This window comes from Meleagris gallopavo, chromosome 6, assembly GCF_905368555.1.
Source record: "Meleagris gallopavo chromosome 6, MGAL_WU_HG_1.1, whole genome shotgun sequence".
Classification (NCBI taxonomy): domain Eukaryota; kingdom Metazoa; phylum Chordata; class Aves; order Galliformes; family Phasianidae; genus Meleagris; species Meleagris gallopavo.
Window position 1 is genome coordinate 24,966,049 of NC_139409.1, and position 17,635 is coordinate 24,983,683.

The 17,635-nt window shown below is 36.0% G+C and overlaps 1 protein-coding gene across 1 annotated transcript in view; it reads left to right on the forward strand.

Moving 5' to 3' along the window:
• Nucleotides 1-16,628, forward strand: part of NXPH1 (neurexophilin 1) — a 134,594-nt gene extending 117,966 nt beyond the window's left edge. The window contains exon 2 of the mRNA XM_085226965.1: nucleotides 14,842-16,628. Coding sequence (XP_085083091.1) covers nucleotides 14,842-15,603 — 762 coding nt within the window. The 3' untranslated portion in view covers nucleotides 15,604-16,628. The remainder of the gene's footprint in view (nucleotides 1-14,841) is intronic.
• The last annotated feature ends 1,007 nt before the right edge of the window (nucleotides 16,629-17,635 follow it).

Genomic DNA, 17,635 nt, shown 5'->3' on the forward strand with positions numbered 1-17,635 from the left:
AACAGATTTTACATTCCCATTGTAAGATCTGTATTAGTTACTTAGGGCTTTCTGACGTCAAACTTGTATGGGGAGAGGGAATACACATTCTGCTCCATTGTTCCCTTTCTCTGCTAGACACAATGGGAGTTTGTCCAGGTGGCAGAGATTTGATAAATACTGGGAAGCCATGTAAAGGGAATTGCTAAGGAAATTGAATCCAGCTTCTTTCCATGGCACAATTCCCCCTAGAACAGGTGGCCTGGCATGCTGGCCACAAGTTCTGTTTACAGTCCATCCAATACCTCAGTTCCCTTGTTCAGGGTTTTTTTTTGTGGAAGTTGGCGAGCTGCTGCAACCATAGGAGGGCTGGGAATGGTTCAAAAGTTCTAAGTCTTTTCATGGTTCTTGAAGTGTTTTTTTTGGTTCTCTGAAGGGCCTGACTGAGATTGATGTGTGATTTTGTGTATAAAAGTTTGAAAAATACTAGTTGATGAAATATTTCCAATAAAACACAAACCACAAAATTTTCACAGTCAGCTTTTGGTTTTAGGTACTCACGTGTTTCTCTTGCCAAGAGTTTAGGGCAAAAAATAAGGATTTTTTTCTTTTTTAGGCCTTAATTGTCAAAATTATTAATTTTAAAGTAGTTTGTATTACATATGCAGGCATGTCACAGTATTACCAAGACATCCGGAAAGGGAAAATATTCTCGCTTCTGACAAAAATTAATTGCCTATTTCAGAAAGTTGATACTCAGTGGACTATTCAGTAAACACATGGAACACATGGAACTGATTAAGGCTTCAGTCGTGTATGTGCAGTATTAGAATAACTCCACTGAAGTATTGTCAGCTCACAGTCAGCATAACTTGCTTTTATTTGCACATTGGTAAACCGTGCTATTTGTCCCTTGATGTGTACACTGAGTATCTGGTAGCCCATCAAACTGGGAAGTATGTTTTAATATGTTTCCCTTTGTGAACTACTAGCTTCTGCTGTAGTCCTTCCCAATTCCAACTGGCCAGAACTTGGTTTGGGTGCTGAGTGCAAGGTAGGCCTTATTGCTTCTTTGCTTTTCTTTTCTCAGTTAGTAATTGTTTAAAATATAATTGAATGTAAATTTGAAAATAACCAAGAAAAAAAGATTCGATTTGGTGATAAGAAACTTAGAATAAGATAATCATATTCAGAATAAAGCCTCAAAGAAATGCTCTTGATACTATAGCTTGAAATTTGAGGAGGGGAAAACCTTTTGTTCATCTCTTTGCTGTATGATCCTTTCTTATAATGAAATTCACTGCAAAGTGAATCTCAGTTTGTTTGGAATTGTATTACCATCTGGGGGAAGATTTTGATACAAGCCAAAACTAACAGATTTCCACCTGGCTCCTTAAGAATTCCAATTGCCAGGAACTGGGCATTTCTTTGAAGCAGCCTGACTGTATAGTTGCATGAGTCTGCAAGATCTTCTTGGCTGCAAGATCTTGGCTGGAGCTACTTTTTGATTAATGTAGAATCACAAAGAGCCCAGCATATTTTCTTAATATTTCTAGTTAGACAGTTTCATTTATACTTCATCTGAAAAATTATGGCCAAAGCTGTAATTAGCATTGGCAAGTCTGAGCATATTCTTGATGATGTTGTTGGTTAAAACCAATGTTAAAAAGAGGGGGTCAAACTGCATGCCTCAAGGGCTTTACAGTTACTTCAGAGACCTTCAGTAGGGGTTAACAATTAAGTTACCAGTTCAAATCCAGCAAAGGTCAAGAGTGATTAACACTCTTTTGTTCTATTGGTTAGTGTGAAACAGATGTGAAATGAAGTTATGATCAAAATCCAATTCCTAGTAGATATTTTACATCATAAACACTAAATTCCTAATGATCCCTTGCTGGCAATCTGATTAGAATGAGCAGTTAATTGAACAGACGCAGAGACTGCTATGCATCCCTTACTGCTCTTCCCTGTAACGAAAATTACGCTCATTTTTGGATTGAAGGACATGATGAAAAATTGCTTTTCCTGCCTGAATTCTTTACATTCAGTAGATATATTTGTTAATTTTTTGTCCTCAGTGTTAAAAATTGTTTTAAGTGATTTGATTGTAACTTAAAAATGAAGCACTTGGTAATTTTAAATATGTATGGTCAGATCCTCAACTGGATTAATCAGGCATGGACCTACTGAAAATCAGTTAAGTGGTAGTCAGTGATGTTGTCAAAGGATCTGCTTCTGCATTACTCAACGTACATGACAATGCTTGAAAAGGCATGGGTAATTTTAGACAAAAGTATGCCATAGCTGAATTATTTGCATACACGTGTGTGTTTTCTCTCTAGAACCTAACAGTCATTACCCTTCTCCTACTTCCTAGGCACCAAACACATTTAGGGGCTAAGGATTAGGTCTTTGATTTGGAGTTTAGGCTTCAGACATTTGGTTATATTTACTACCATGATACAGATACTGTAAATTACAAAGCCTGATCTTATACTATCCTGCAACTAGTGAGTGACTGAATATCTTTTCTTTTGTAAACATGATGTCTTTTAGACCAAATCTCTGTATACATTGTGCTCCATAGAAAATATTGTTCTGAGATTACTGGAACAATTTATTCTATTAGTTCATCCAGTGTATTGCTGGATTCTACTATTTTATAAACTTATTTTAGAAAGAATATCTGTAAGATGAGGGTTCAAAAAAACTCATTGAATGGATATAATCTTGTAACAAGTACAAATTGGACTTTTCTTGCTGTCTTACTTATACGATAAAGTAAGGAAACCCTTTAAAAAGCAACTATCCTTTTAAGTTGAATAAGATTTTACTGGTTTTCAGTAAGTTTATGGGAATTATATTATCAGACTTTAAGTAAATTTAAAAAAGTAGAAAATGTCATTTATTATGCAGTTTAGAAATTACCGAGAGGTGCTATTGACTGACAGCTGAAAAATGAGGGGGGAATTGATGAATTCACATTTTCAAGGATGGATTATATATGTATATATATATCATTACCTTTACTACAATTCTTGTCAAAGCAACAAGTCATACATGTTTCACAACTAAGGAGAGATATCCTTGCCTGTGGAGAATATTCATATCTCTTAGTGCCCTATAAGTGGGTTTTGGTTCCTTTGATCGTATGGACTTAAAATACAATAAAAATCTCCTCTGAGATGTCTTTTTTTTCCCAGAATTTGTATAGTTTTCAAAACAACTAGTGGCATTTTATGTCTCTGCTGGTGATTGAAATCAACATTTTTGGGACATCTTGGATATGATATTCAAAATAAAAGTGCAGAGATTTGTACAAACTCTTAGCTTTGTAGTTGAACTGTGACATCACCAATAATTCTTCTTTTTTTCTTGCCTTGGCAAATTCTATTTCTATGATAAAGCTGTCTAGGACAGGAACTGTACTTTTTTGCAGCTTCTAGTATGTCCTAATCCTGATGAAAGGATGGACCACGAGCACTGCAGTAATAGTAATCATATATAGCACTAGTGGATTTTGAAATGATGTCTATTCTGCAAATGCATTTCAAAGGAACTCAAGGAAAGGTGTAGTTTACTCCTTGAAAAATAGAACTGCCAGGCATTTAAATTTAAATTAAATGCTCTTATGAGTTCATTGAATGTTATTTAGCAAGTATATTATAGTAAAAGCATGTTACCTATTGCCTTAGAATGAGGATTTTATTGCTTTTTCATAGTTATCTTTTGTACTGGTACTTGGCAGGTAACAAATGAAATTTACTTGCTAAGGTTAAATTGTTTTGTGCTGTTGTTCAGCCTCACAGAATATAGAGAATACAATAATGGAAGAAATATATTTGCTTTTAGGGAGGGGGCAGATGTTTATGTATTGTGGTCTTGACCTCCCTTTAAAGAAATATTTATTCTCTGAAAGTAGAAGAAATTAATTCCTATCTGAGCCACTCCACTGAAAGGCAGTTCAAACAAGAGATGGTACAAATGGAACTACGGACAGAATTGGCCCAAACAATTCAGTGTGGTCAAGGCAGTGACACTCAGAACGATCTGAGGTCAAAGCAGAATTGTTTCCAAGATGAAGGATCTCTCAAACTTGATATGAGAAGTTCCTTCTTCTCTATCTATCTCTAGAACCCCCGCATTTCCTGATTCATGCTGATTTGGAATTAATAATGTCTGATTTTTCTTGAACCCTGAGTTTGTTATATTTTAGTGTTTGCAGTACTAGAGAGGAGCTTACAAGCAGGAGGGAGACTGACTTTTTACATGGTCTAATAGTATTAGTGATAAGAATGGGGAATGGCATTAAACTAGAAGAGGGGAGATTTATGTTAGATGTTAGGGAATAATTCTTTACTCAGAGTGTGGTGAGGCACTGGCACAGGCTGCCCTGAGAATCTGTAGGTGCCCCATTCTTGAAGTCATTCCAGACTTGGTTGGATGGGGCCCTGGGCAGTCTGATCTGAGGAGTGGCAACACTGCCCATAGTAGGGGATTGAAACCAGATGATCTTTAAGGTCACTTCCAACATAAGACATTGTATGATTCTCTACATACGTACTATTGATTAAATACTCCAACCCACACATATAAGGATTCCAGCCTTATTTTCTGGACTCCACTTTTTTCTCTAATTCTCAAAACCTTCTGAGTGCTACACGTGTTGGAAATTCACTGTTTTCTTAATTCATTTTGATAGACCAGTTGAATTTTTTACATAACTGAGAAGCCACTGTGATACAAGGTCAGAATAATAAATTTTATACTTTTATTCCTTATGTAGGAAATGTGATATAGTCACTACTTTATACATCACTACTTTATTACTCTGCAGTCATTCTGTTAACTATTCAACTTAAAATATTTCAGCCATCAGCATTTGGAGAAAGTTCATAGGTTTTGGGCAGTCCATAATTATTTGCCTTGAAAGACTAAATTTCTTCTAGTCATCCTGCCTGGAAATGCAGTTATGGATCAAGACACTGGAGTAGTTGAAGTGAGCTGAGGAGATGCTAGTCTGAGAATGCACTCATTTACCTCTAGTATAATTAATGCTTTAGGGCTCCTGTATTTCCATTTGAAAGCTATGTTTATATTTTCTGCTAACTGGAATACTTTGGTCCTTTTCTGTGAAAGACTATGAAAGTGTCTCTGAAGGGTTTATGAAACTTGGACTCAAGTTTTGACTAAAAAAAGTTTCTCTGTTCTTTGAAGGTGCTAGGCAGAGATCAGCAAGCATAACATAATCCCAAAGATATCAGCCTAGTAGACCTTGAAATATCTGTATTCAACTTGCTTTGGTACATCTTAATGTGAATGTAAAACTATGTGTCAGAACTACTCCATGTTATAGGAGAGTACTTGTGGTCCTCCAAAGACAAATTCATAGGAATGCTCATTATCTTAGCATTTCAGCATATTGATTTCTGTTCATGTATTTTCTTCTTATACTTTTCATTTTTGGTATGAAAAACTTAGCAATGAGTAACCTCCTTCAACTTATGTGTCAATGCCCAAAAGACTCGTAACTCATCTCAATTTAAATTAATGACCTTAGTGATGGTACTAGCAATTGGACCAAAGCTCTCATGAGCCAGATATTTGCATATGGAATTTGATTAATCCTATTGGCTATTAATTTTCACTTTTAATTAGCTATGATGCTATTGTAGGAAGAAAATACAAGACAACTATTAGGCATAGAAAATGTTGATTTTTCTGTTGGGTATTCTATTTTGTTTTGACTATGCTAGGTTCCTTCACAGCATCTGCTTTGATCAACTCAGAAATATACCACAGACCTAAAAACTAATCTGCAGAAGTTCAGGGATTATACTACAAAGGAGTAATTAACTGAATAAATATATGTAGTTTACAAATGTAGAGAAATTGGTATATGGTATCCTCTTCTAGTAGTCTGTAGCTTTATTCTTCTTAAGATAATAATAGATATTGCATAATATCTGTGTTCAGAGTTACAGAAAGGCCAACAATGTATATAAAATGAAGCAGTATTCGTCTGAGGCTGCTTGGTCTTTCTGCATCCCAGCTGATCAAATGTGCACTGGTAGTTGAGTCCTGTTCAGATTTAGATCAAGAGCAAATTTTGCCATTTCCTTATGTCTTCAACATTTCTGCCATCTGGGAACACTGCAACAGGTTTGCTCATCGACTTCCAGGAAAGCAGGGCCCATCACATATAGCGCTTACCTGGGAAAACAAGTGCCATCACTCCTAACATCTCTCCCTTCATCTTTCTTTAACACAACTTTTATTGCAGAACATGACATCATATGGTATGGAAGATCTCTTTAGTTAGTTGGATTGAGCTGTCCTGGTTATGCTGCCTCCCAGCTCCTTGTGCATCTACTGCTCCTCACTGTCAGGGCACTGTCATGAGAAGTAGAAGAGTACTTCAGTCTGTGTAAACACTGCTCTGGTGTATTGTGACAACTATTTTCACCAGCCACCCTCCCCCCCCCAAAACAGAGAATCATAAGAAAATTATCTCAACCAGAACTGTGATACCACTATATAGTACTGGGCTATCTTCCATTTAACCAGTGTAGAACACGCTACAATCTTTTTTATCCTCATCAGAAGGTATGTGTAGCCATACGAAAATAGACATTTTCTTTAGTGTGTTATCTGTAAAGAAAAATACAGTGCAAATTTTGATTAAAATGTTGCTCTGTGGCTTTTCAAATAAAATCTAATTTTATTTAATATTACTTTATACATGTATGCAGAAAATGGCATACCAATATTAATAAAAGAAGGCTTATAGGAATATGGAAAGAGAAATATATCCTTGACAAAATTTATTTACCTACCTAGACTTTCATTTCAAAGTTAGCACTGTGCAATACTGGGATAATACAAGGGTCATAAAACTCTGTTAGACATTTTTAACCCACTTTAATTTATTCCATGGAAGTTTAATCCCCTGCTGAATAGAGCTGGTTGAATTTTCAAAAGCCATAATCCAGTGAAGTAAAAAATCCTTAATGACAACACAGGCAGCAAGCTTCAACAGTTTAGTTTTAATTCTTTCTTAAAATGCAAAATGTAGTGCAAGAGTTAATAGGATATTTCATACAGATATATTTCAATCATTTTCCAAATCTTTATAAGTTCACTTGCATCTCTACCATTAGAAATATTTGGAGCAAATTCCAACACTTCTATGGAAGAAAGCAGAAAGCTGTAAAATTGTAATGAGAAGAATTTCACACTGTATTGTAACTCAGCTGGTCCTTCAGTTCACAGGCTGTTATGTGCAGTAGTGTAATGTTTTCTAAATAGATACAGAAATGATGTTGAACAGCATCAATTCTACCTTAATTATATTACTAGTCAAGAAAATGAAAACAAACTACATAACGCCACACTATATTCATTCTTCTGCTCCTCTAGGAGTTTTATAATTGACTTCAGTGGTGGGTCAGAACTGACTAATAAATTGAGCAGAGACAGTTCATAAATTTTCATGTATTCTAGAACCACAGTTAGATAGTGTGTTTATACAGTCCATTTTCTACCACCTTTGGAGCTGCCCAGTTCTTGAAATACCTTTAAATGAGGCAATGCTTCCTTTTCTTGACCTGGACCCTGGAAGCATAGTGCCACGCTTTCTTTTATGGCTCTGGTTGGTCTGAGCATCCAGGTACCGAACTTCTCCCTGAACTACACTAGAGAAATGCAGGTGCTATGCTAGATTTTGTTGTGGTCTTCAGGACAAGAATTTAGGTGGCATCATGCTGATGTTCTCAAGCTCTTAAATTAATTTCAATGGCAATCTCTTCCTTTTTTTTTTTCTTTTTTTTTTTTTTTTTCAGGAGATACTTTTTGAAGAAAAACAATGAGATCCTTTTCTGAAAGGCAGTAGAGACAGCAGTTCCTTTTTTTGCCTCTGCTTTCTAGATAAAGGGAGAATGTTTCTTAGAGCTGATATCTCATGAATTTCTGGTATGGATCTGTGGTTTTGATTCCTGGTTCAAAGTGCCCAGCTTTTTCCAGGTACTTAGAGGAGTCTGGGTGTTTAACTTCAAGTCATTTTTCCACTCTGGTAGTTTGTGAAAGGAAAAAGAAAATCATTACAAGGAATTTCCAAAGAGCTTTGCTGCTACAGCTGAGAGACAATACTTGGGTAGGGCAAAGCAGAGAAAATTGAGAAAGAAAAAATGTGTCAGAGCAGTGTTGCTAGAAGAAATATCCCCATAAACATAGTCTGTCTGATTGATTTTGAGTGCCTATATCTCTCTTTAGAAGGCTAAGCACTCTTTGAACGCCCAGGTATTAAGCATTTATTCTAATCACTAGTTAACAAAACAGGCTCAAGGAAGGTTATTTTTCAGACTATAAACACCTGTGAAAATGATTTGTATGATCAAAGATCAAATAAAATCCCAAAGATAACAAAATAGTACAAAGCTATACTCTCGTCAAAAGGAAAGCCCTCTGTAGGAAATTTCCTAGATCCAAAAGTATGAGCAATACTAGAAAGTATTCAAGTGGAATAATAGAAGTGTTCAAGCCCAGTGTAGATAGGAGGAAGATGGTAGTGGAGGTATCTCTGACCATGGCAAGGGATCCATGCGATCCCTTCTGATCCAAACAATTATATTATACTGTGGCTCTATGATTCTAAGACTACACTACTTGTACAAATAACACAGCACTAGCTTCAGCGCACTTACAGTATTGGGTACGGTAGACTTTGGTGTGATTGTAGTCACACCCGTGGAAAGGGTTTTGATAGAGCAAACTTGTCCAGCTTCTAACCTGCAATATTTGTGCTCCCTCCACAGTATTCTCTCAATGGCAATTTCATAAGTGATAGGCACTGTAGGAGTACAAGATGATGAGCATTTATTCAGTCCTTGAAGGTCCATCAATAGCTAATTGAGATAGTTCATTCTGTTTCTCACGTTATTAGTTGTGGAATAAGCCTAGAAGAGTTGTTTGTATCTACCACCTAAATCCCGTGCAAGTGAGGTGGTGAGTGAGATGATTCTCACTCTAAATCATAAACTGGACTGACACAGGATATGTTCTGACTCCTTTTTAAAAGGCGGTGGCAGTCTTCCACTTTCCTTCTTCAGTCTGTTTCTTAACATTCACAGAGCTTGTGGCAACAGCCACAGGCAATATAAATTCAAAGGATAGTAAATAAGATTAAAACAAAATTTGATGTGTAATTCTAAAATATTCTTACTGGAAACCTACCTCTGAATATGTTGTATCATCTTTGCATTTTCAGAAAATTATTTGAAACTAACTAGTCTTCATACTTACATATAATAGGCTACTAACATTGTGTTTATAATCAACAATACAATTACAAAGAATTGTAATACACCTAAATAAAGAAGTCTACCTATTGATATATCAGAGCCCTCATCTTTCTGTGGATATGAATTTTCTAACTACCCTTTGATTCTTAGTCAGGTCCAAATCAGATATCAACTGATACAAGCACTCTAATTTAAATTTCTATTAAATTTCACTGAATTCATATCAGCTGCTGGTCTTGGATAATCTCTATTGTGCAAAATATTTAAAAAGCTCAAATTTTCCTTCAAATAAAAGCCATTTGGAACAAACAGTATAGCTTAAAAATTAAAACAAGAATTTGAACAGCACAAAGCAAATCTTAATGAAACAAAATCTACAAAAGGACTGCAGCATATGTTAAATTCTATTTCACAGCTAAAAGACAACAAAAAAATTTTACTTTCCCTATGGTTTCTGTGCAACATAAATATTTTTTTTACACATAAGTGAAGTGAATGATCCCAAATGACTATTTTACATAATATTGAAAACTTCAGGTGCTTCATTTAAAATGATAAGTAATGAAAGAAGATCACCGATGGAATTCTCTGGGGCTCTGTGCAAGGACCTCTGTTGAACATATTTATAAATGGCCTCCAGCTGCTGTTGGAGGCCAGAAACCTTTCTGAGTTTTTGGTTTGATCCCGCATAACCATTTTTGTGCTCTCATTTGAGTAAATTAGGATTTGTTATCTCATTTGTCAAATTCATCTGAATTTGCATGCTTTGATTTAAAAAGAAAAAAAATCCAAATACTTATTTTTTGCTGGACAAACAGAAAGATGTTTTCTAAGTTTGACACACAGATTTCTTCTTATGTGAGGTAGAAACTTGGGAGATTTTCTGTATTTGCCCTCTTCTCACATATCAATTTACAGCAGCCACAATTCCTTCACTGAGTCTACCTTACAGTTATGTCCAACAGTACTGTTCTATCAGCTGGGATATTTGACAGAGGAAAGAAGTTCTAAGTTCTTGTGTACAGAGAGTATACAAACAGTGCTGCCAAATTGTTACAGAGCTATGCCAACAAAAATGATTTCAGTTTTGATTAGTTGTTTACCTGAAGAGAGAGATTTTCTACCTTGAGTATTAGATTGTTGTTTACATTTTCATTTGCCCTCAAGTAGTCATATATTCAGAGAAACAAATACATAATTTCTGAGCCAATACTGTAATTATAGGTAATGAACTGTATTAGAGAAAAGTGAGAAATCAAGACACACTGTGTATCTCTTTGAATGACTCTTTAAATCTCAAATTTATTAATCTTAATATTAATACTACTATGGTTAATTTTGCCCTGAGATGAGAATAGAGCCTAAATCACCACTTGAGACCCTGATGACTTCCTGACATAATTTTCCAACTTTGTTTTCTTTGTTTCAAACGTTCAGATTTGATCTGACTAAGCATTCAGAGTTCAGTGTCTTAAAGAGGACTCCAAGGTTTTTGAGACAAATTCTACCTATCCCTTAGGAAGTCCTAAATGAACTGCAGATATTCACTAAAACACATTAATGAAGCTAAACGTCATCATGAGAATTTCTTCATCGTTAGAAAGAAGGATATAGAATGAATAGAAAATTCTGTTTTAATGGAGCAAAAACTGCATTACAGATCAGTTCCTATGTATTTTATTAATTGTGTTTTGATGTATTGTGTCCAGGGAAACCACTGTCTATATTTCTGCCTAAAAACATAGGAAGAAATGGAATAGCTGTTTGTCATTATTCATTGAAAAAGGTTCCAGGCAGTCTGCTCCCTGTACCTTTTTGATATCAGTAAGCTTTACTAGGTAGTGGAAAGTCGTATTTTCCATTAAAGATACAAGACTGGAAGCAAAGGTCAATTTGTTATACTTACTGAGCTGCTTTTCCAGTAACATTTGTCGTAATGGCTAAGCTTTCCTAAATCTTTTTTCTCCTTACTATTGTTCTATACAGACACTACTGACATCATAATTATTCACTTCTAGCTATGTAGTCACAGGAAATTCATCTCCTCAGCCCTTTTGCAACATTGATGTATTGCACTGTACTTGGCAAAACTTTTTGTTGTTTCTTGTATACTCTACTGTTCCTCCATTAGAATAAAGCTTAAGCTACCAGTGAAGACTGGCTATCATAGAAAGCTCTGTATATACATACAATAAAAAACAAGCCTGGACCCTGATCACTTCAGCCAACAGAAGCTGAAATAGATCTTATTTCTGTAGAGTGAAGTAGACATAAATCTGTTCCAGTCATCCCTATAAATTTTTATAATGTAAATATAGAGAAAAATGCTCATTCTCTCCCCTACTGTATAGGCTTCAATAGTCCCAGTGAATTCTTACTGAAATTTGTTACTGAAAAAAAGACAAATAATGAAGGGGAATGCATTGCAGACTGTGAGTGGCTGTAGTTTTGGAAGAGAAGGCAACTCGTTTTATGTTGAATTACTTGTTAAGGGACTGTACACATATTTCTGGATTATATGCACATATAGTCAAAGAAGAAGGAAAAAAGCCAGGATGGAATTTTGGCTACTCTGGGGTTTAACCTTCAATTAGACATTTTAAATTGAATCTTTTTTCAGGTTTTGGTAAAATGAGTCTGTGTTTCAGTAAGCTGGTTTTCACAATGCTAAGTGCAAAATCACATGGATTTTATGATCTTTCCTGTATTATTTCAGACTTACGGTTGGAAAGAAGAGAGACAGAAGAAAATTGTGGATTAGTTCATGTGAAAATAACTGCTGCACTTGCAGAAATTCTATTACACAGAAGTGCTCTGTATTATTGGGTGTGCAAGTCTCTGAGGATAAATTTAGCTGCTTTCCATAGCACATAGTGCACTAACAGTACATGAAAAAGCACTTGGCTGGAAAATGTTAGTGAAGAGCTATGAATTCTAGAGCTTTTTTATTAACAATTGTGGGTTGTTTCTCGAGTACTCACACAAACACTTGACTAGGGAGGGCAGATTCAGGCCTTTCGTCATGAATGTAGTCAGTTACCCACAACGAAAATTGCAGAGGTCTCAGGGCTAACTGCATGACCAGAACCTTTGAGACGTTACTAAATCAATGACAGTAACAATCAGTTGTATTTATTAGGTCAAGTATGAAGCTATTGAACATACATAGGATTTGAATCATTCATTTCCATGAAATATACTGGCTTTCAAAAATGTACTTGTATTGGAACAGTCAGCAATTATATAAAAAAAAAAAAGCCTTGCTTCTCTGTTGTTCAGAGAGACAGAAAAAAGACCTTATTTTTAAATGGTTTTTATTCCTTTACATCTTGTTACGTGGAACTCGCTGCATAATCCTATGAAATATGAATTATTGGAGGCAGAAAGAAAAACAAAGGAAAAGCAAGCTCTGAGGGAAGAAAAATATAGTGGTGATAAGCTGTGTCCTACCTACAGATTGTAGGTAGACTAGCTCTCCTAACTAACTGCTTAGATTCATAACAGGTTGACAGATTCATGCTGGACAGGCACATTTTTCCTTTTAGCCACATATCTTCCCTTATTTTGCACGCCTTCCCCATATGCCACTGCAAAATTATATTTTGAGTATCGTTCGCTCTCCCTGTGACATTTTCATTGCTGCTTCATTAACCAGTGCACCATCAGTGCATTTCATTACAGCTTCTCTCCTGGCTCGCTGTGTTGATTCTAAGATGCAGCTAGAAAGTGGCTATCAAAATGCTAGGCTGTTTATCCTTCTTTCATTTCAAAAGAGGAAAAAGTCATCCCTTTGGCAAGGTCTTAAATAAAACCCATATTTTAGCTATTACTTCTACTGACTCCTCTCACTGGAATTGCACTGAGAAGCTGTAGTGTGGGATGTGACAGAACAGTTTACCTATTTGTTTACTGTAAAGGCTGTGGACATACCTCCTATCCGAGGATACTAAGACTACTTAGTCTGCTTTTATGTATATGTCTTCAACTGGCCTTGAAAGTGTATTTAAGCTAATGAAAGCATTTTCGATTCCATGATTGTTAGGAAATGAAAAAGTCAAGCTGTGATAGATATTGTCCATTTCATATACCTCTAGTTATACCAGTAGAGAGAGGTCATGGCTTAAATATTAGCTAATTTTCAATATATTTCCTTAGTTGGGAATATACGCTATTCTATTTTAAGTGAAAAGAAAGATGTAACTGAAAATATGAAAGCAAATGTAACTCAGTGCTGGAACACAGAGTTATAAACCAGGCATTTTCAGAATGAGTAATGAAAAGGGAAATAAGAAGCTCAATGGCTTCTTCACGTCAGTTCAAATACTAAAAAAATGTGGTAGTGCACCTGGTCTAAGTTTTTAAAGAAATGAGTCTAAGGGTGTTGTAGATGCATCCTGTTTTCTTGCTGTCCTCTGCTAATTCCAGCCCTTCCTGCTCTCCATCACTGCTGTTAGACAGCTGTGAGGCTGCATCTGTTCTTGGTTTTCCACACAGTTAAAGAGAAAATAAATAAGAAAAAAATGCTCTGAGAGTGAATTCTGTGAAAACCTATCTCTGAAATTTATGATCTTTAGGAACACGGTCCAAAGTTTTCTTTCTCCCTCTCTCTCTCTTTAAAAAAAAAAAAAAAAAATTAAATGTGCTTTGTATGATTTTTTAAAATTATTACTTTCAGATAAGTGGCCATATTTTTTCTTGAAATTGAACAAATGACTCTCTGTCTTGCACAGACCACTCTGGTTCATGGAGAAAGGTGTGAAGAAACAGAAGTGAGGAAGGGAGAAATACATGTCAAACTTCATACAGACAAGGCAAATCAGTAGCTGATCTAGAAAGGGAGCAAAAGAGCGTGACTCCTCTTGCATTAATTGGGGTATAACTCACAGTTGGTTTATTGCTGTTGAAGAAACTCATTGAAACTTACATTATTCTATTATTTATACTGTAGTTGTTACTGAAGGTCTTAGTCTGGACTGCAGACAAATGTCTTTTTTACAAAAGGAGTAGGGAAATTAGGTTGCTATTGTTGGATTTATAGTGACATGGACTTTGAGCATGGTCAGATTGGCATCATCAAGACAACACCCTAACAGTGAACTCAAGGGGCAGTAAAGATAAATGAGTGTGCCTCAGATAGGGGAAAACACAGCTACTGTGAGGAGAAAACATTAAAACAAAAGTACTTCACTCTGAGGTTAGAAATTGTCACTGAAAGCAGGATGGCACAGCTGTGTACCTTAGTTTTTGCACATTTCATTCTTTACTCATCAATTACAGGCGTCATGAAGAGGTAGCTTGTATGCTGAAGAATTAAATGAATGGTCAGAATTAATTCTGAAGGCAAAAGATTGATGAAAGAGAATTAAATAACAACTACTTGGAAAGAAGAGGAAAATAGACAGTTCTGTCTTGTTCTATTTGAGTACAGAAAATGTAGTTTTTTCTCCCCCAAAATAGTTCTTTATGATTTTGAAATCTGCTCATTTTCTCAGGTGGAAACAGTGGGTTTTGTATTATATATCTCAATGTCTTCTTTCTTTTTTTTTTGTTCATTCTTTTTCAGGTTACCTGTGCAAATTTAACAAATGGAGGTAAATCAGAACTCCTCAAATCAGGAAGCTCCAAATCCACACTAAAGCACATATGGACAGAAAGTAGCAAAGACTTGTCCATCAGCCGACTGCTGTCACAGACTTTTCGTGGAAAGGAGAACGATACAGATTTGGACCTGCGATATGATGCCCCAGAAACTTATACTGAGCAAGATCTCTGGGACTGGCTGAGGAACTCCACAGACCTACAAGAGCCTCGGCCCAGGGCAAAGAGACGGCCTATTGTCAAGACTGGGAAATTTAAGAAAATGTTTGGCTGGGGCGATTTTCATTCCAACATCAAGACTGTGAAGCTAAATCTGTTAATAACAGGGAAAATCGTTGACCATGGCAATGGGACGTTTAGCGTTTACTTCAGGCATAACTCCACAGGTCAAGGGAATGTATCTGTGAGCCTAGTGCCCCCTACAAAAATAGTGGAATTTGACTTGGCACAACAGACAGTGATTGATGCCAAAGATTCCAAGTCCTTTAACTGTCGAATCGAGTACGAAAAGGTTGACAAGGCTACCAAGAACACACTCTGCAACTATGACCCTTCAAAAACCTGTTATCAGGAGCAGACCCAGAGCCACGTGTCATGGCTCTGCTCCAAGCCCTTTAAAGTAATCTGTATTTACATTTCCTTTTATAGTACAGATTATAAACTAGTACAGAAGGTGTGTCCTGATTACAACTACCACAGTGACACACCCTACTTCCCCTCAGGGTGAGGATAAACACATGTCTGAGACTGAAGCCTGGGGAATAAAAGAATTCGTATGACAGGGCTGTAACCTCAAGGAGGAAAGCCACATCTATTGCCTGGAATGTGTCTACCTGCTGCTGATGTCATATGGCTGCAAATATGTTAGTGGAAAACAATCTAATGTAATTTTTGCCCAATCAGCACCATGTATCAATCTAGTTGTAAATCACTATGGATTTGAAATAAAATCATAAACACAGAGACACACACTCTTCAGCTCATATCTATTGAGATTCCTGTTAAGAGAGATTTTCATTGTCTGATAACTAAAGTTTTGGGATAAACTATCATCAAGCAAAATGGATTAACTAGACAGAGAACAGTTTCTTACACAGACTGTGGTGGAAATCTCTTTGAAAGTCCTTTGAGTATATACGAATAATCCCAACTCATGCATTCTACTGCTTGGAGTAGCTGTACCAGTAAATAATACCGTAGGACTAAATACTTGTTAAAGTGGGGAAAAAATGTGTGTCTAGAGTTCAGTATTCCTTGCTATATGAACACAGCAAAGCATAGTGACTTTTTTCCAGCATACAGTAGGCACATTCAAGGTGGTGTTAGGTGGCTCTTTTTCCATGGAGTGAGCCTGTTACCAGTAAAGATGGGCAAACATTTGGAATTTACATGTGGGCAGACATTCTGGTTTTATGTTTCTCTGACTCTTTAAGCTCTGATTCTTTAAACCTGGTTGAGTTTAGTCCAGCAAAGCTATTTTAAAATCCTCCCAATGATCTTTAGAAAGGAAAATGCCTCGTGAAGGACATGTAAGTTATAAGTGGCTGTCTTATCTTTATTACAAAATATTGTAACAAATTCAATATCCTAGTCTTGATTTGTATGAATGGTTTGTATTGTACATAATTTAACCAGTGTTATTTGAGCTGCTTATTAATATTAACTTGTAATTGTCTCTCTGCTTGTTATTGGTTAAAAACAATCAAGGAAATGAGGAATCCATTTTATCAATGTAGCTGTAAACTCATTAAAAGACAGAACTATGTACAAAGCATTTATTCAGCTAAAGTATTGTTGAAAGCTATACATATAAACATTACAGTCTGTCTGTACTTAGATATTTTATTTCCAAACAAAAAAATGAGCTGTACATAAAAATAAAAGAAATCTTAAAGTTGAGTTTCAATATGTACTGTGTAGATGGTAGTTTAAATGATTTGGAAAAGTGGGTAACATTCCAAATCTGACATGGTTTTCAATCTTGCCTCTTTGCATATGTACATATATTTATAAATTTGCGTGTGGGCATGTTTGTGTGTGTATATATACGTGTGTGCATAAGAGTATGTGTAAATACTTGTAGACATATATGGAGAATATATAAAAACTTCTCAGGCCCGATTCTTAGCAAGAAAATGTCATTACTATGAAGGGTGTTGATAACTTGAGTGGAAGACCCCGTTCAGATGAATTACAAAATTTAGGATTTGTTTGAAATGAGTCATTAGTGTTTAGAAGTGGGGAAACATGATGCCACACTGTTTTCAGGCCTGCAATTGCCTTAATTCTAGCCTCCTCTGAGGCACTGATTTCTCTTTATGGAATGAAGAGATTCCTGTATATGGATTAAGGGAATTTTCTTAATATGAATGAAAAACTCCTAGCTTTTATGGATTTTTGTGCGTATACTGGCACACTTTACCCTTACTAGCCGGTTAACAAGTGACTATAGCAACGCCATGATTAAAACAAGGCTGCCTAAGGAAGAACTCAGTATTTCTTCTCTTATCTGTCAGAATTATCCTTCCTAGCAATGCTTCCTTCCCCCTCTCACTCTTACCCCAGGTTCTGTGCTCTTCTGTCAAAGCTGTGAATACAGAGATGGGTCAGCTTCCAAATGTGCACAACATCATGAGCATCTTCTACAAAGTCCCAATAAACAATCTACTAATGTTTCAAGAAGTGAGAAGTTTGAAACAATATCCAGTTGTGGACATCTCTTGCTGAAACATGCAGAACATAAACGAGAATGAAACAAA